The 20,494-nt window shown below is 37.2% G+C and overlaps 1 protein-coding gene across 7 annotated transcripts in view; it reads left to right on the top strand.

Annotated features, from left to right (window-relative positions):
* The window catches only part of RAVER2 (ribonucleoprotein, PTB binding 2), a 90,882-nt gene that overhangs the window by 25,998 nt on the left and 44,390 nt on the right, over nt 1-20,494 (top strand). For all 7 annotated transcript variants that reach the window (XR_682955.5, XR_010153689.1, XR_010153688.1 and 4 more), the window contains exons 3-5: nt 7,016-7,485; nt 10,773-10,964; nt 18,786-18,912. Coding sequence is in view for 3 of the 7 variants with exons in the window: in XM_009459807.4 (XP_009458082.1) it covers nt 7,016-7,485; nt 10,773-10,964; nt 18,786-18,912 (789 nt within the window). In the remaining 4 variants the exon portion in view is untranslated. The remainder of the gene's footprint in view (nt 1-7,015; nt 7,486-10,772; nt 10,965-18,785; nt 18,913-20,494) is intronic.

The following is a 20,494-nucleotide window of genomic DNA, read 5'->3' as shown; positions in this document are numbered from 1 at the left end:
CTGGCCTAGAATTGACACAGATGAATTAATAAAAATGGACATTAAACCAGTTTTTATAATAGTGTTCCATATATATAGTAAGTTATAGTAAAGATTGAACATGGTAAATAGAGACTTGGAAGATATAAAATATTATCCAAATCAAACATCTGGAGATGAAAATTACAACATCTGACATGAAATACACTGGATAGGATTAATGGCAGAATAGACATTGTGGAAGAAAAAATTAGTGAACTTGAAAACAATGATGTAAGTGATCCAAAATGAAACACAGAGAGAAAAAAGACTGTAAAACATGAACAGAGTATCAGTGAACTGTGGGACAGCTTCAAGAGCAATTAGAGTCCCTGGGGTAGGAATAGTTAAAAAAAAATTAAAGAATTAGTAGCTGAAAAGTTTTAAAATTTTGATGAAAATTCTAATCCCAGAAATCCACAGAGCTCAACCAACTTCAAGTACAAAAGCATGAGGAAAACTACAGGGTACGTTGTAATCAAATTGCTTACAGTTAGTGATATAATGTCTTAAAAGCAGCCAGAAAAAAAGTATACATCATTAATACATTTAGCGGGACAAAGATTAAGATGACCATAGATCTTGGAAACAACACAATTGAAAAGACTGTAGGGTAACATCTTTTCATTCTTTACCAAAAGAAACAAAAACACAACAGGTCCGCATAGAATTCTTAACCTATTGAAAATATCTTTCAAAAACAGTGATGAAATAGAGATGTTTTTCAGTCATACAAAAGTTAAAAGAATCATCACCATTAGACTTGCACTATAAGAAATACTTAAGGAAGTCCTACAAGCAGGAAGAAAATTATAGATGGAAATCTGGACCTACCCAACGAAATGATGAATACGTGATATGGTCATTACGTGGGTAAAGACTTTTTTCTTAATATTGAAATATTTTAAAAGTATAATTGACTGTTAAAAGCAAAAATAATGACATTACATTGTGAGACTTGTAACACATGTAGAAATAAAATGTGTAACAGCAATAATACAAAGGCTGGGAGAGGAGAAATGGGATTGCACTGTTTGAAGTCTCTTATACAGTACATGAAGTGGTGTGATACCGTTTGACAATTGACTGTGATAAGTTAAAGATGTATACTGTAAACCTTAAATCACCCGTTAAAATCACACAACACAGAAATCATTAATTGTATTAAATGATTTTGCCTTGGATTTTGGAACCTATAGTGGTGTTTGTGGAAACAGATATAATTAATAACTCAATTGATAAAAGATGGTTACAATTCTAAACTATAACCTTGCAACCAGAGCTTTCTATGGTAGATATGAGGAAATTATTATAGTAAAATAGGATACATTAGGGGAAAAAGTTTTGGCACATGCTTGCCTTCAAATTAGACCCAATAATAAACTAAATAGTAGACCATGCAATGACTTTGAAAAGAATTGGGATCAATTGTGGGATATTTAAATTTCACAAGGAAAATGGTAATGTAATTAATCCCAAATTCCCTTACAGCCTTTTCTCTGTAGAGTGACATCTACCATTTCCATGAGAACTAGTATGTGATTTTTTTTATTTTTTATTGTTTTAGAGAATTTGTGGTCTTGGAAAAACATGGAAGAAGCTATAGAATAGAAAATGTGACCTTCTTTCCCTACTGCCTGAACTTTTAAGTTTGTTTCATTATGTTATTTAAATTCTTCCATAAAACCTAAGTTGAGCAAATGCAGATACCTAAGAAAAGGACAAAGAGATTTTCAGTTTTTAAATTATTAGTTGATTTATATATGCATTTATTCATTCATCTAACACAAAGCTTCTACCATATGTCATGCACCATGATAGTTGGTGGAATTAGGGAGCTCACAGTTTAGTAGGGTAGCAGGCATCTAAGCAAATAGATTACGATGTGATGTGATCTATGCAATAATCCGAGCAATGTTCAAGATAGAGAGGTATAAAAAAATAAAGAATGGTTAACTCTAACTATAAGAGAGGATCAGGGAAGCTTCCTGGAGATCATAATGGAGTAATGCATGGACTGAATTTGAAAATCAGCTAAAAGGTTCTAGGTATCCTAAGGTATGGGGGGTGATCTTATAGGCAAGGGAATTAAATGTGTAATATATGGATACCTGAAATAACTGGATCTCTACAGGGAGCTACAAATATTTCAGTGTTCTTGGAGAATAAAGAGCTGTTGGGGAAGGGAGGAAGTATGGCAGTTAACAAGGCTGGAGTTAGATATAGCAGGCATTGTAGAGCATGATTACCAATCTGGCACTTGGCTTTTTTTGTGAGTAATAGCAAACCTTTGCATTTAAGGCAGTAAACAGGCACAATTAAACTTCTGTTTTTTAGAGATCACGTTATTGTCACTGTGGAGAAAGGATTAAAAAAAGAAAAAGCTAGAGGACTGAAGAAAGGGGGATGGATTCAAGACCTATTAGACGGGTGGAATTTGAGGATTCCTTTTATATGGGAAATGAGGGAGACAGAGTCTAGGTTAATTCCCAGGTTTCCAATTTCTGGGTGTTGTGTGACCAGCTAAAATAGGGAATAAAGGAAGATGAGAAGTATTAGGATTTTTTTTTTCATATACTTAAAGTTCTGGGGTAAATGTGCAGAACGTGCAGGTTTGTCACATAGATATACATGTGCCATGGTGGTTTGCTGCACCCATCAACCCGTCATCTACATTAGGTATTTCTCCTAATGCTATCCCTCCCCCGCTACACCCCCCCGACAGGCCCCAGTGTGTGATGTTCCCCTCCCTGTGTCCATTTGTTCTCATTGTTCAGCTCCCACTTACCAGTGAGAACATGTGGTGTTTGGTTTTCTATTCTTGTGTTTGCTGAGAATGATGGTTTCCAGCTTCATCCATGTCCCTGCAAAGGACATGAACTCATCCTTTTTTATGGCTGCGTAGTATTCCATGGTGTATATGTGCCACATTTTCTTAATCCAGTCTATCATTGTTGGACATTTGGGTTGGATCCAAGTCTTTGCTATTGTAAATAGTGCTGCAATAAACATACGTGCACATGTGTCTTTATAGTAGAATGATTTATAATCCTTTGGGTATATACCCAGTAATGGGATAGCTAGGTTAAATGATATTTCTAGTTCTAGATCCTTGAGGAATCGCCACACTGTCTTCCACAGTGGTTGAACTAATTTACACTCCCACCAACAGTGTAAAAGCATTCTTATTTCTCCACATCCTCTCCAGCATCTGTTGTTTCCTGACTTTTTAATGATCGCCATTCTAACTGGTGTGAGATGGTATCTCATTGTGGTTTTGATTTGCATTTCTCTGATGGCCAGTGATGATGAGCATTTTTTCATGTGTCTGTTGGCTGCATAAATGTCTTCTTTTGAGAAGTGTCTGTTCATACCCTTTGCCCACTTTTTGATGGGGTTGTTTTTTTCTTGTAAATTTGTTTGAGTTTTTTGTAGATTCTGGATATATTAGCCCTTTGTCAGATGGATAGATTGCAAAAATTTTCTCCCGTTCTGTAGGTTGCCTATTCACTCTGCTGATAATTTCTTTTGCTGTGCAGAAGCTCTTTAGTTTAATTAGACCCCATTTGTCAATTTTGGCTTTTGTTGCCATTGCTTTTGGTGTTTTAGTCATGAAGTCTTTGCCCATGCCTATGTCCTGAATGGTATTGCCTAGGTTTTCTTCTAGGGTTTTTATGGTTTTAGGTCTTACATTTAAGTCTTTAATCCGCCTTGAGTTAATTTTTGTATAAGGTGTAAGAAAGGGATCCAGTTTCAGCTTTCTGCTTATGGCTAGCCAGTTTTCCCAATCCCTTTATTAAATAGGGAATCCTTTCCCCATCGCTTGTTTTGGCAGGTTTGTCAAAGATCAGATGGTTGTAGATGTGTGGTGTTATTTCTGAGGCCTCTGTTCTGTTCCATTGGTCTGTATATCTGTTTTGGTACCAGTACCATGCTGTTTTGGCTACTGTGGCCTTGCAGTGTAGTTTGAAGTCAGGTAGCCTGATGCCTCCAGCTTTGTTCTTTTTGCTTAGGATTGTCTTGGCTGTGTTGGCTCTTTTTTGGTTCCATATGAAATTTAAAGTAGTTTTTTCCAATTCTGTGAAGAAAGTCAATGGTAGTTTGATGAGGATAGCATTGAATCTATAAATTACTTTGGGCAGTATGGCCATTTTTACGATATTGATTCTTCCTATCCATGAGCATGGAATGTTTTTCCATTTGTTTGTGTCCTCTCTTATTTCATTGAGCAGTGGTTTGTAGTTCTCCTTGAAGGGGTCCTTCACATCCCTTGTAAGTTGTATTCCTAGGTATTTTATTCTCTTTGTAGGAATTGTGAATGGGAGTTTCCTCATGATTTGGCTCTCTGTTTGTCTGTTATTGGTGTATAGGAATGCTTGTGATTTTCCCACATTGATTTTGTATCCTGAGACTTTGCTGAAGTTGCTTATCAGCTTAAGGAGATTGTGGGCTGAGATGATGGGGTTTTCTAAATATACAATCATGTCGTCTGCAAACAGAGACAATTTGACTTCCTCTTTTCCTAATCGTTTTGTTTTTTGGCAGAGATAGGATGAAAATCGTGAGTTATGTTTGGGAGTCAATATGAAGATATATGTGGCACTAAAGGTTAGAAAGATAGATTTGGGAGTATAATGGTATGGGAGGCCTTTTGCAAGTCCTCAGATGAGATTATTTTGCTCATTGCTTTCCTAGCCCCTCATACTTCCCCTTTGGGGACACCACATTTGTAACTCTTTGTTAAATGTCTAGCTTCCCCTATTAGATTGTGAGCTCTGTGTTGAAAGGGATCTTACCTGTTCTGTTCACCCAAACATTTCCAGTGCCAAACTTGGAATCTGGCACATGATACGGAATACATGGGAATGGGTGTGATTGCCCCCAGAGGAAGAGGGTGTAGAGTGAGAAAAAAGATATTCAGCGGCCACACATTGAGTAACACATGTGGCCACACAGGTGTTACTGTGTGTGACTCTGCCAGGAAGGCACCCCAAGGAGTACTACCTTACAGGTGTGTGTGGAGGAGAAAGAGCTAGCAAAGGAAATAGAAGAAAGAGCTTGGACAGTTATGAAGCAAATCAAGAAAGAGTACATCAAGAAAGTTAAGAAAGGCCTGGTGCAGTGGCTCAGGCCTATAATCCCAGCACTTTGGGAGGTTGAGGTTGGTGGATCACTTGACGTCAGGAGTTCGAGACCAGCTTGACCAACATGGCGCAACCCCATCTCTACTAAAAATACAAAAATTAGCCAGGCGTGGTGGCAGGCCCTGTAGTCCCAGCTACTTGAGAGGCTGAAGCAAGAGAATTGCTTGAACCTGGGAGGCAGAGGTTGTGATGAGCTGAGATCGGCACCACTGCACTCCAGCCTGGGCAACAGAGTCAGACTCTTGTCTCAAAAAAAAAAAAAAAGGAAAGAAAGTTAAGAAAGGGAATGATTAACAGGTTCAAATGCCCTGAGAATTCAAGTTAAATATGACCTGAGATTTTATGGGCTGATACGAGAATATAACCAGTATTTACAAACTGTTGTTGGCTCGTTTGTTTGTTTTAGGGAAACAGAATTAAATTGTATTTTATGTCAGCATAAGGAAAAAAGACATAGAATCAAAATCAAGCCTTTAAAAAAGATTGTTAGAAACTAAGAGATAGCTTTTTAATAAGGGCAGTAAAGCCATTTTTTCTCATTTTTTGGAAGAGATGTTGGAACAGTTAGCTGTTCCTTTGGCAATAGTTTTCTTGCATGTGGGACATGTGGTAAATGAAAAATGTGTTTCTTTAAATGTTAGCATCACACTTAGTGTGGTGAGATGCTCTTACTCTGAGAGCCGCATGGCACTAAGACCAATTGAGGGTAGGGAAGTTGAGTGAAATGACAGGCAGAATTGCCCATGCTACTTAAATTACTTCTCTGTCTCTTGCTATATCCATATTTGCTGTATACAACATATTGTCATGCAGATCTACTTGAATTTGGGTAAATTAAATGTTCATATGGAGTAGCTTCACTATATATTTCAGAGGGAGAGGGAGAGGAACTTGTAGAGAGCAATTTATTTGTAATTTGTGGATTGCTATGTATTTTTTTAATGGGGGCTTTAAACTTTTCCTATAAAATTGCTCAAAACCTTTTATATTCTTTTATTGCAAAAGGTAAACAAATTGATATGGTTAAAATGTAATTTTACCAGATATGAATGTACATAATATTTCATTGATTTAGAATGTTATATTTGTATTATGTTTTCAGTTATATAAACCGTCATATGCATTTGTTGCTTGATGCTGGAACAACTTCATTAGCTAGACAGGACAGACTATTTTTATTGTTTTATGAATATTCAAGATCTTGTCTTAAGATCAGAATCCTGTAACCTTTTCATTTGATATTATTCATCAAAAGTGTACCAAATTAAAAGTGTCTGTGTGTTATGTCAATCTAATCTGATATTAAGGAAATATATACATGAATTGGAGAAAGAAATGGCCTCCTTTATGCATTTTGATGTTTTTGCTGTACCTTCATTTTTTCAGGTCCTTGCTGTCAAATAGGATCTTTTAGAACTCTTTCTAGGAAGAAAGAAAGATTTTGTAACTTCATTTTTATTTCAGTTAAGTTTTATATAAAGGCTTCATAAAATTTTATATCACAGGTTTTTGGGTGGGAGGAAATCAAATATGTGTGTGATTGGAAAAGATTACCAAAAACCCCCCAGAATATCATAGGATTTTACAGTGAAACTCCTAATATAATCCCTGTACTTTCTATTTTGGGTTACTGTTGATGAAATTAGTTTAATGGAGGTGTCAGCATTAAAAAACACACTGAAATAGAATAAAAAATGTCACAATGCATTGCATATAGTAGGGGTATTAACTCATAATTTTGTTTCAGAAAAAAGGTGTATGTTTATGTGTACCAAGTCACAGAAGTAAGATATATTTCTTACTGTGTTTTCAAACAATTTGAAAACTCTTTAATTCATTTCGTTATCTTCCAGCTTTTGTTACCTTATTGAATGGGGAACAAGCCCAGAATGCAATTCAGATGTTTCATCAATATTCTTTTAGAGGAAAAGACTTAATAGTCCAGCTTCAGCCAACAGATGCTTTGTTGTGTATTACCAATGTGCCCATTTCTTTTACATCAGAAGAGTTTGAAGAACTTGTTCGTGCTTATGGAAATATTGAGAGATGTTTTCTCGTCTATAGTGAAGTTACTGGCCATTCCAAAGGCTATGGATTTGTGGAATACATGAAAAAGGACTTTGCTGCAAAGGCTAGACTGGAGCTATTGGGTAAACAGTTGGGAGCATCAGCACTCTTTGCACAATGGATGGATGTTAATCTATTGGCTTCAGAGCTCATTCATTCTAAGTGCCTTTGTATTGATAAACTCCCCAGTGACTACAGGGATTCAGAAGAGCTGTTGCAATTTTTTTCCAGTGTCCATAAACCTGTGTTTTGCCAGGTATGTATTTTTAAGAGATTATTGAAATATTTTAAAATATATACATATGTATCTAATCTACATACACTCACAAATTTATCATACCTGTGTGATTAACACAATGGAAATTTAATTCTGCATCATTCTGTAGGGAAGACTTTGATCTCATGGGAAATTTTAAATCAGTTCCTCTGTTTATGGGCCAAAGTATGTTGTTATGTAGTTAAGTATGCCTTAGCAAATCCATTGCTTACTCATTCACCTCATTCCATCCATTCGTCCCACCATTTTTCCATCGATCCATTTATCTATCCAACTTTTATTTACCATCTTCTGTGTACCAGACACTATGCCAAGTGTCAGAAACGCAGAGAATGGAAAGATACTCTATCTCAATACCTCACAATTTTGTAGAAGAGACGGACAAGTAAGCAAATAATTGCAAATCCTATATGAAGAGTGACATAATGGAGGATAGAAAAGTACTATGAAGCTTAAAAGGAATGTGTAGTTCTATCTTAATGTGTCACGGTAGGTGAGACATCTAGAGAAGATCCTGAAAACTGATAACACTGGCGAGACTTTTCAAGCACTTTATCATAGTAAAATTAAAAACATTCTAATAAATATATATATATACTATATATAACACTTTTCCTTACAGAGTTTTGATAGCAACTGATCAATTATTTCTCTCTTGTTTCTCTCCATTTCTTCCTTCTCCGTTTTCCTTTTTACCGCACTCCCTTCCCATCCATGCTCCTTTTCCTCTTACCTCTGTTGTTTCCTCTCCTCCTTTGCATCTTTTCTTTAATCATACATTTGTTGATTTCCTAGTATTGCAGTAGAAATTTTGGAGTTGGAGTACATATCTACATATGTATATAAATAAATATATTATTTAATATTAAATACATATTAAAATATATATATTAAGTTGACAGTTAAAATTGTATTTATCGTGTATAACATGTTTTGAAGTATATATACATTGTAGAATGGCTAAATCAAGCTATTTAACATATGTATTACCTCACATAGTTATCATTTTTGTGGTAAGAACACTTAACATCCACTCTCGTAGCACTTTTCAAGAATACAATATGTTGTTATTAACTGTAGTCATCATGTTGTCCAAAAGATCTTTTGAACCTATTTCTCTTATCTAACTGAAATGTTGCATCTTTTGACCATATCTCCCCAAGCCCCCACACAAATCATCCCAGCCCCTAGTATCCACTATACTTCTTTGAGATCAACTTTTTAAGCTTCCGCACATGGGTGAAATTTTGCAGTAATATATATTTTTAACATTTTTTTTTGAGACAGGGTCTTTCTCTATTGCCCAGGCTGGAATCATGGCCCACAGTAGTCCCACACTCCTAGGTTCAAGCAATCTTCTTGTCTCAGCCTCCCAAGTAGCTAGGACTACAAGTCCACATTACTATGCCCAACTACTTTTTATTTTTTTTATTTTTATTTTTGGTAGAGACTGGGTCCTGCTATATTGCCAGGCTGGTCTCAAACACCTGGGCTCAAGTGATCCTCCTGCCTTGGCCTCCCAAAGCTCTAGGATTGGCTTATTGATATGTTCTTCTTGAATACTAAGAATTATATTATGTTGTCATCCTGTGGCCTTTATTTGAGGCCTTTGAAGCAGATGCGAAGAGAAAAGCCATTTATCATAAATTGTATTTGAATTGTGAACCCCCCCGAGTTGGAAGAGCCGTTAGAGATTATCTAGTATAGCTTTACATGTCATAGAAAATATTTGCTACCATATTTTTGAGTGACCATTTTAGCTTCTGCCAAAATACTTCAAAAGAGTGGAAAATTAACTACGTCACAAGTCAGACCATTGTGTTTTTGAATGGCTCTCATATTGAACTGAAATAGCCCTCTCTGAAACTACTGATGCCGTGGACTTAAAATGATTTTGTTTTTTGAAAGACTTAAAATATTATAATTTATACAGGCATGAAGATCATTATAATGAAATAGAATAGTAAAAAAATTTTTTTAAGTTTTCAGAAGATTAATAAAGCAGCTTTGGGATGGCTCTTTTATCAGTGGGTCTGTTAACCTCAGGCTCTTTTGCATGGTAGGTTGGCATAGACTGTATTAAAGACACAGCCTCTTAACTTGTGGTCAAGAGACCAAAATGATTAATTAGTGGCTTTTACAAACCTGATTTTAAGACCTGGTTTGGATTATAAGAGGAATAGGGTTGTTGGAGACATGTTTAGAAGAGGTAGATGTTTTTCCTTTTCCTGTGTGACTGGAAAAAGCTTTGTGGAGGAAAAGATATTTGTTGACAGTTTTTAAAGGAAGAAATAATGTGAAGGAAAAGATAGAAATTTGATCTAAATATACAAGGAAGTAGAAGAAAGTTAAGCTTCAAAAACAAGAGAAAAGAAACTGAGAAGGACTAAGAAGTGATTTAGTTGTAATATCAGCTTATGAGATGCCACACCCAAATAGAAGTATTGGAAATGTGTCTTCTCAAAGGCATACTAAGCTGAATTTTGTGTCATTTATCACTTTATAGCATGAATGTATTTAAGATAATTCAGACGTGTTCAAAACCTAGAAACGTTTTAGTGTCTTATCTTGTTCTTATTTTTGCTCTTTGTACCAGTCTTTTCAGATCCAGGACTTTAGTATCTTCCTTTACACTCTTACAGGTGGGTGACTGGAAATAAATCAAGTTCTACATGGCAGGAGTTTATTTAGGGCACATTCAGAAATAAAAGTTGTGCGTTGCTTTTAATAAACCTGGGACACAGTTTTCCTAAATAAGGTTTGCCTGGGTATACTTGACTAAATTCCTGGGTTCTGCCTAAAATAGTGAAATAAAAATGAAATATTCCTCCTACCTTCTCTTGATAATACTAACTTTATTTTCCATTGATGTGTGGTCAAATAATTTGTTCAGTATGTTTCACTGTCCATGTACCTGGTGATTTTCTTTTAAGGAAAGCTATAATTATTGTGTCCTCATGTTTTCCTATAAATTACCAGTTTATATATTTCTTAATATATAGAGACTATTACCATCTGGGCTTTTACTGTTAAAATAAATTAGAAAATCAAAGAATTGAATAGAAACTTGACAGACTCCTATCTTCCTGTCTTCAAGAAGAACTACATCTAAGCAATTAGTAAACATTTTCATAAAGAAAGAATATGTTATTTCCACCAGTATCATGCTCCAATGCACTTGTTCTTGAATTTGAAAATTATATATCGTAAATAAATGTTTCTAAGTAAAGATCGGAATTACTGTTTAATAGAATGTATTGTATCAGCTTGCACAGGATGAAGGTAGTTACGTTGGTGGCTTTGCAGTGGTTGAATATAGCACTGCGGAGCATGCTGAAGAGGTCCAGCAGGCAGCAGACGGTATGACCATCAAGGGCAGCAAAGTCCAGGTTTCCTTCTGTGCTCCTGGAGCGCCAGGGCGAAGTACATTAGCAGCATTGATAGCGGCTCAACGTGTGGTAAGTTTTTTCTCTTTCTGTCTCTTTTTTTAGAGTATAGAAAATTCTAATACTATTTTAATCTATCCAATCTAGCCAAAGTAATTGATTGTTGATTGCACCATCATTGCATTTCCATCACACTGAAGACTTTTCCTTTTCTTAAAAAAAAGTTAGCTAAATGGTTTCTTTGTTAAGTCAAGCCAGAAGTCATTACCAAAAAAAGAAATTGTGTTTAGTAAAGTGTATTTATCTTGATAAATTTTTGAAGGAATTTCATTTATTCAGCAAATATTGAGTTCCTCTTGTGTTATAAATTTTGAGTGTAACATGCCTCCTTTTTCTTTTTCTTTTCTTTTTTTTTAAATTTTGAAATGGAGTTTCACTCTTTCACCCAGGCTGGAGTGCAGTGGCGCAATCTCAGCTCACTGCAGCCTCTGCCTCCTGAGTTCAAGCAATTCTCCTGCCTCAGTCTCCCGAGTAGCTGAGACTACAGGCACATGCCACCATGCCTGGCTAATTGTTGTATTTTTAGTAGAGACAGGGTGTTGCCATGTTGGCCAGGCTGATCTCGAACTCCTGACGTCAGGTGATCTGCCCGCCTCAGCCTCCCAAAGTGCTGGGATTACAGGCGTGAGCCACCGCACCCAGCCGCCTCTTTTTTCAAGAAGTTTTCACAAGTAGAGGAAAATACGTGCCTTCTTTTTGCTTATGTGGCACATTGTACTTCCTTCTTTATAGTAACTGTCTACTCATTCTTCTCTACTTCTTTAGCCTGGAGGATCCTTGGAGATGGAGACTATACCTTCTTCACAGTTTTTACCCTAGTACTTAGCATAGTAAATATTTGTTAATTGAATGAAGGAAGGAATACATTTTTGAAGGAATTGGGAAAGACTTTATGCTGAAGGTGACATTTGAGTGTGACATTAACGAATGGATGAGATATTGACTTGTGTTGATGAGAAGTGAATAGGATTGCCACAGAAATACAGATTTTTGCATGAGATACTTGTACTAAAATATCATTCATTGTTTATCCGAACTTAAAATTTAACTGCACATTCTGTGTTTTTACTTGCTGCATCTGGCAACCCTAAAGAGGGAAAGTGAGTAGTCACTCTAGGTGGAACAGAAACTACTCATACAGTGCTTGAGGAGTGGTAAGTGGTCTGGTTGCAGAGTGAATATGAGGATGCTTGGATGTAGGCTAATGCCAAAGCAAGGAAGACTATTGAGTACTCAGCCAATTACATAGGTATACATGTGCCATGTTGGTTTGTTGCACCCATCAACTCGTCATTACACTGGGCATTTCTCCCAATGCTATCACTCCCCCAGCCCCCTACCCCCCGACAGGCCCTGGTGTGTGATGTTCCCCATCCTGTGTCCATGTGTTCTCATTGTTCAGTTCCCACCTATGAGTGAGAACATGCGGTGTTTGGTTTTCTGTCCTTGTAATAGTTTTCTGAGAATGATGGTTTCCAGCTTCATGCATGTCCCTGCAAAGGACATGAACTCATCCTTTTTTATGGCTGCATAGTATTCCATGGTGTATATGTGCCACATTTTCTTAATCCAGTCTATCATTGATGGACATTTGGGTTGGTTCCAAGTCTTTGCTATTGTGAATAGTGCCGCGATAAATATATGTGTGCATGTGTCTTTATAATAGCATGATTGATAATCCTTTGGGTATATATCCAGTAATGGAATAGCTGGGTCAAATGGTATTTCTAGGTTCTAGATCCTTGAGGAATCTCCACACTGTCTTCCACAATGGTTGAACTAATTTACACTCCCACCAACAGTGTAAAAGCGTTCCTATTTCTCCACATCCTCTCTAGCATCTGTTGTTTCCTGACTTTTTAATGATCGCCACTCTAACTGGTGTGAAATTATATCTCACTGTGGTTTTGATTTGCACTTCTCTGATGACCAGTGATGATGAGCATTTTTTCATGTGTCTGTTGACTGCATAAATGTCTTCTTTTGAGAAGAAGACATTTGTTGTCTGTTCATACCCTTTGCCCACTTTTTGATGGGGTTGTTTTTTTCTTGTAAATTTGTTTAAGTTCTTTGTAGATTCTGGATATATTAGCCCTTTGTCACATGGGTAGACTGCAAAAATTTTCTCCCATTCTGTAGGTTGCCTATTCACTCTGATGGTAGTTTCTTTTAATGCCCTAGAAGAAAACCTAGGCAATACCATTCAGGACATAGGCATGGGCAAAGACTTCATGACTAAAACACCAAAAGCAATGGCAACAAAAGCAAAATAGACAAATGGGATCTAATTAAACTAAAGAGCTTCTGCACAGCAAAAGATACTGGGCTTTATAAACATGCAACCGGTTGCCTGAAGAATTAGGCCTCACTTATTGTCACCATTTCTTAATTTTCCATTTCCCTCTCAAGTCTAATGCAATGTAGTTTCTCCTCCACTGTTCAAGTGAATCTGTTCTCATTAAGTTAACAGGGGTTTTTAAATATTCAGATCTAGTGACTACATTTCATTCTTTTATTGGTTGGTCCCTTCGCAACATTTAAAACCTTCTGCTGGCTAGGCACAGTGGCTCACGCCCGTAATCCAAGCACTTTGGGAGGCCAAGGTGGGAGGATTGTTTGAGCCCAGGAACTCGAGACTAGTCTGGGAAATATGGTGAAGCCCTGTCTCTACAAAAAGTTAGCTAGACTTACTCGTGTGCACCTGTTAGTCTCAGCTACTTGGGGGGCTGAGGTGGGAGAATAACCCGAGCCCAGGAGTTTGAGGCTGCAGTGAGCCATGATTATACCACTGCACTCCAGCCTGGGTGACAAAGTAAGACCTTGTCTCAAAAACAAAGCAAAACAAAACAAAACAAAACTCTCTACTACCTTGAATTCTGCCACACCATTCATTTTCCTATCTGCCTATGTGTTCTTTCCCTAACTTATTTTTTCCCCCTAAGAGCTGATATCAGTAGATTTCCATATTTGGCCTTCTCATTTTCTTCCTGTTATATATGCCTATTAGTGATTACTTCCAAGCATATAATTTCAGACCAAACTGCTCTCAGTACTAAATTATGTTTCCAAGGGATTCTTAGACATTCCCACTTCATGCTATATAAATAGTTCAATTTCAGCATTTCAAAGAAGACTTTTTTTCTGGGACTGCTTTTCTATGTTCTATAATATCTATATATGGCATCAGTTCATCCAAACTAAAACTATGTGAATCAAAAACTCAGTTAATCGTGATTGGTCTCCCTCACCCACTTTCTAATGTAAATGTCAGAAATACTATCACATCCTTTCAATTTCACCTCCTAAGATCTCTCAAATCCTTGGGACCTTGTCAGCATCTTGATTACTTCACTCAGGATCTCATCTTTTCTCATCTCTCTGATTAGAATAATTCCCTGCGTGGTCCCATGTCATTAGTCTTTCCCCTTCTAATCCATCTTGCACAGTGCACAGGAGAGCTCTTTCTCATCCTCAAATCAGCTTATGTCATTCTCTTGCTTAATATTCTTTAATGCCTGCATAAGTTCACCTTCCTTAGCATGGCATGCAGGCCCTTTACAGTCAGATAGTAGTGACAGTGAGAAATCTCAGTCTTAAAAATAAGGTATTCTAGATAATGTTTTCTATAGGTTTTTGGTACATATCCTTTGGTAATATCAAGTTTTCTGAGTTTTTTTATGTCATAAATAGGTGCTGACCTTTATCAGAATATTTCTACAACTATTGAGATAATGATGATTTCTCCTTAAGTTCTTTAGTGTCGTTTGAGAGTTACACATTCTATCTTTATCCTGCTGGTGATTGTGCCTGTCCCTAACTTTTTTTTTTTTTTTTTTTTGAAATAGAGTCTTGCTCTGTCGTTCAGGCTGGAGTACAGTGGCACGATCTTGGCTCACTGCAACCTCCGCCTACCGGGTTTAAGCGACTCTCGTGCCTCAGCCTCCTGAGTAGCAGAATTACAGGCATGCACCACCACGTCCAGCTAATTTTTGTATTTTTAGTAGAGACGGGGTTTCACCATGTTGGCCAGACTGGTCTTGAACTCCTGACCTCAAGTGATCTGCCAACCTCAGCCTCCCAAAGTGCTGGGATTACAGGAGTGAGCCACCATGCCCGGCCAATTGTCCCTAACTTTTTAACATGCATAGGTTTATCAGAACTTCTGTCTACTCACTTATTCTCACCTGCATCTGCTTCCTCCTTCCTACCATACCTATCTTCGTATTGGTGTCTGCCTTTTTACATTAGGATAGTCTTAAATGTTTTTGGGGTGTTTTTATGGTTGTGGCTTTGCATACAAGATTAAAATTATGATATTGCGTACCTCAATTTCAACATATTATATAATAACATCTTGCATTTATTTCTTTTCTCGCTGGATTACTTCCTTCTAGGGCATTTTGAAAGATAGTATTCTTGTGGTAAAAACTTCTGAGAACTTGTATAGTTGAGAATATTTTTATTTCTTTGTGACACTAAATAACTTAGATGAATCTAAAAATCTAGGCTCAGAGTTCTTTTCTTACAATACTTTGAAAGTATTAATTCATTGTCTTCTTGAATCTAATGTTGATGCTTTGAGAAAGAAGATTATACTAATTTGTTTCTTGTTCCTTTAGAGATATGTTCTTTTTAAATGGAAGTTTTTAGAAGGTTTTTTGTTGTTCTTATTGGCTTTGATGTTCTTAAATGTCACACAAATGTGACTAGGTGTGTTTTTTCTTTAGAAATCATATTTGGAAGACTGTGAACCCTTTCATTCTATGCTCTTCAATTGTTCTTTAATAATGGGAAATTTCTCAGCCATTATTTCTTCAAAGATCTTATTTTCTTCTCCTTCAGAGACTTCTAATATTACAAGTGTTGATGCTTCTACCTCCATTTTCTTCGTCACCCTGCTTTTTCTTGTTTGTTGGAATTTTCAGTTTCTTTAATTGGATCTTTAAGATCACTACTTTGGGCCAGGTGCGGTGGCTCTTGCCTGTAATCCCAGCACTTCGGGTGGCCAAGGCAGGTGGATCACCTGAGGTCAGGAGTTTGAGACCAGCCTGGCCAACATGGCGAAACCCGGTCTCTACTAGAAATGCAAAAAACTTAGCCAGGCGTGGTGGCAAGCACCTATAATCCCAACTACTTGGGAGGCTGAGACAGGAGAATTGCTTGAACCCAGGAAGCAGAGATTGCAGTGAACCGAGATCACACCATTGCACTCCAGCCTGGGTGACACAGCAAGACTCTGTCTCAAGAAAAAAAAAAATTACTATTTTGTTTTTTAGTCACATATATTCTACTATTTAACCTATCTGTTAAAGCACAGGGTAAATGTTAATAATAATGCTTCACGAATTCCTTCAGTTTCTTTATCTATAGAATGGAGATAATACTAACCTTATAGAATTGGTTTTTTGAGAATTAAATGATCTGATTCATGTAAAGTGTTTAGAACAATGCCAAGTCTATAGTAAGTGAGGGCTGCTATTATTTTTTCTCAATACTTATGTTTTTCATAATCTAGCATTTCTCATTGGTTATTCTTTAAAAACTGCTTGTCCTTCATGTTATGAGTAAAAATCCATTTTATTTTTGTAATGTCTATTACATTTATTTGACATTCTTATTATTTCCTATTCATAATTCTGCTTTCTCTCTTATAGGTGGTTCAGTTTGTTGCTTTTATTTTTTAGTGACTGCATTCTCCAAATGTCTAGCTATTTTTCTTTTGAATGTATGAATATACGTTTCCTGTGGGGGCTATCACCTTTCTGTATGTCACTGTTTAGAGGTTGTGGGGAAGGGGATGGGCAGAGGGAAGCTAAAGCCTGGTCTTAGCTAGGGTTTAGGGAAGGGCAGGCAAGGACCTCAGGGCAGAGAAGTTCTGCCTTCACCATCTAGGCTTGAGCCCAGCCCTTTTCCCACCCCAGCCAGGCAGCCCTGCACCTTAGAGAGCCTCTCTTCATTTCCACCCCTGCTCTTTTCCAAGTTCTGCCTTCCTCTGCTGTAACTCTTCTATCCTGCAGAATGGGTGTGGGAGGACCTGAGAAGGTCGGGGAGGTGGGAAGGTTTTCAGTGACCAGCTGGTCTGCCCGCCTAGTGTTATCTTGTCCCCATTGTCTCTGCACTTGTGTGCCATCCTGCTGTTCGTTGGTCCTATGGCTGTCACTGGGGTGATGCTGCTGTTTTCCCACCTCGCTGTCCTGGCCAAGAAAGCCATGCTCTCTGAAGGCAAAGTAGTTACACAACTCAAAAGTCCTTCCCTGAATTATCCTGTGTGTGGACCCATGCACTCTCATGCTCTCTGCTGATGTTTACCTTCACATCTTCTATCTCCCCAGGGGTTTCTCACAGGCTTTATGTCAGTTTCTTGGATGCATCACCTTCTCCCTCTCAATTTCACAGTATGTGGGTTGGGAGAAGGTTCCAGTTGTCCTTGTCCGTTCTCCATTTTCTCATAGCTGAAAGTTTTTAATTTATCTTTTATGTAATTATATATATTCATATCACCATCCATCAAGCTGGTTTTTAAAACTGAAAATTATTTCATATTTTTAGGAAGCTACTCGATTGCATGTATGTAAGGCCAGCTCATTTTAATCTCATATTAAGTTAATCAAGTAAAGACCTTTATGAAAAAGAAGATTTTGGGCCGGGCATGGTGGCTTATGCCTGTAATCCCAGTACTTTGGGAGGCCGAGGTGGGTAGATCACGAGGTCAGGAGATCAAGACCATCCTGGCTAACATGGTGAAACCCTGTCTCTACTAAAAATACAAAAATTAGCCAGGTGTGGTGGCGGGCGCCTGTAGTCCCAGCTACTTGGGAGGCTGAGGCAGGAGAATGGCGTGAACCCAGGAGGCAAAGCTTGCAGTGAGCCGAGATCGCGCCACTGCCCTCCAGCCTGGGCAACAGAGTGAGACTCTGTCTCAAAAAATAAAAATAAAAAAACAATAATAAAGAAGATTTTAGGCCAGCCATGGTGGCTCACACCTATAATCCAAGCAGTTTGGGAGGCCGAGGTGGTGGATCACAAGGTCAGGAGATCGAGACCATCCTGGCTAACATGGTGAAACCCCGTCTCCACTAAAAATACAAAAAATTAGCCGGGCGTTGTGGCGGTTGCCTATAGTTCCAGCTGCTTGGGTGGCTGAGGCAAGAGAATGTCATGAACCCGGCAGGCGGAGCTTGCAGTTAGTCGAGATCACGCCACTGCACTCCAGCCTGGGTGACAGAGCGAGACTCCGTCTCAAAAAAAAAAAAGAAGATTTTGAATTGTAAGGCAACCCACATTGTTAAACTTCATTTTATTTTATTTTTATTTGAAGTTTTTATTTGTAAAAATATAGAAACAGGGTTTCAATATGTCACCCAGGCTGATCTTGACCTCCTGGGCTCAAGTGATCCTCCCGCCTCAGCCTCCCAAAGTGCCACGATTACAGGTGTGAGCCACTTTGCCTGGCCAATTAAACTTTAAATCAACATTATAAGAAGGCTCTTCTGTAGTATCAAAGTATCCATATTGTGTCAACAAGTTATTAATAACTTCAGATTCCCTTGTCATCCTTCTATTTGTATGATATGATGAGACTTATTGTGCTAAATTGTCAGTCCTCTTAAAGCCAGTTGGTATTTACCTGAGACGTTCTATGAGGATTTTATGCCGTATGTATAATTGAGAACTGCAGTAGATAGTATAAAATAGATATATAATATAAATCAAATTATGTTTATCATAAAATAGATCTTGTCAGATGAATGAGGATTTCTAGAAGAAAGCCTTTGAAATTATGTCTTTGTACTTATGCTGTTCTAATGTTTCTTATTTCTATATTCATTGCAGATGCACAGTAATCAAAAGGGCTTACTTCCAGAGCCAAATCCAGTACAAATTATGAAAAGTTTAAACAACCCTGCCATGTTGCAAGTTCTTCTACAGCCCCAGTTATGTGGACGAGCTGTTAAACCAGGTATGGACCATGTATGTATACTGATTAATTAAAGAATGCTAGCATGAAGTTAATTTTTTCACATGTGAAATATGAAAAAATACATTGATTTGTGAAAAATATATTTAGTATAAAATATTTAATTTTTCTAGGACCTGTTAATGAATTTTAACAATAATCTGAAGTGATATATTTTGACTATTTTTGATATATACAACCTGCTTATGTGGTATTTTTTACTATTAATAAATGCTAAATATCAAACCTTCTGTTTAGCTCTTAGTTGACATGAATTTATACACCAAGGTAAAGGTTAACACACTACATTGTTATAACCTATATTAACAAAGAATTAATACTCCTCTATGTAATATTTTTAGCAGAATTATTTTGTTGAAAAGTGCCAAGTGTTTGTTTCCTCTTTGTTCTTCCCCTTTTTGTTGTAAAATTGTTTCACTTTGTAGCAAATGGTGAAAACATTATTATTTTCTAAGTGTTATGGAAATCTTTATAATATCAGTATACATTAAATATCTACCTATTTGGTATTCTTTCTCTAGTAAGAGCTTACCTTCTGTGCATTCTGAAATGTACAACTTTTTATGTACAAAAATGTCTGTTTTAGCATTATGAGGAAATGAATGCCTATACAGTGGTCTCCCCTTATCTATGTTCTTGTGTTCCACAGTTTAGTTACGTGCAGTCTGAAAATATTAAGTGGAAAATTCCAAAAATAAACTACTTATAAGTTTTAAACTGCATGCTATCCTGAGTAGTGTGATGAAATGTTTTGCCGTTCTGCTTCTCCTGCCTTGGCTATGAATTACCCCTCTGTCCAGTGTACCTACTCTGTATACATTACCCACCCATTAATCACTTAGTAGCCTTCTTGGTTATCACATCACCTGTCATGGTATTGTAGTGCTTATGTTCGAGTAACCCTTATTTTCCTTAATAATGGCCCCAAAGCACAAGAGTAGTGATGCTGGCAGTTTGGATATGCCAAAGAGAAGCTGCAAAGTGCATCCTTTCAGTGAAAGGGTTAAAACATTTCCAACTTAATAGGGAAAAACAAACTGTGTGCTGAAATTGCTAAGATCTACAGTAAGAATGTATTTTCTATCCATGAAATTATGAAGAAGGAAAATGAAGTTTGAACATAGCGTATATAAGTTTTGGTACTATTTATGGTTTCAGGCATCCACTGGGGGTCTTGGAACATCTCCCTCGCTGATAAGGGGGAACTAATGTATTCAACATTTAAGTTTAGAGCAAATATGTGTAGAGCAAATATATTAAATACATTTATTATGTTTCAGTCCCAACTGGTCTAACACCAGCTCACCTACTGCAATTCAATTCTAGCACTAACTACCTGGAGTTAGCACAGACCCCACAAGTTAAGAGCTCGATCTTCCATATGGCTGCCCCCACTTTAGACCTAGACACAAGTTCAGGGGATTCTCCAGGCCATGTTCACTTCTGACCAACTAACTACAAATTTGGGAATTCCCACAATGCCCTCAGGTTCAATAGTTCAATAGAAGGACTCACAGAACTTAGGAAAGCACTATGCTTATGAATACAGTTTTATTATAAAGGA

This window comes from Pan troglodytes, chromosome 1 (genome assembly GCF_028858775.2).
Source record: "Pan troglodytes isolate AG18354 chromosome 1, NHGRI_mPanTro3-v2.0_pri, whole genome shotgun sequence".
Taxonomy (NCBI): Eukaryota; Metazoa; Chordata; class Mammalia; order Primates; family Hominidae; genus Pan; species Pan troglodytes.
This window is presented reverse-complemented; position numbering and strand designations above follow the sequence as displayed.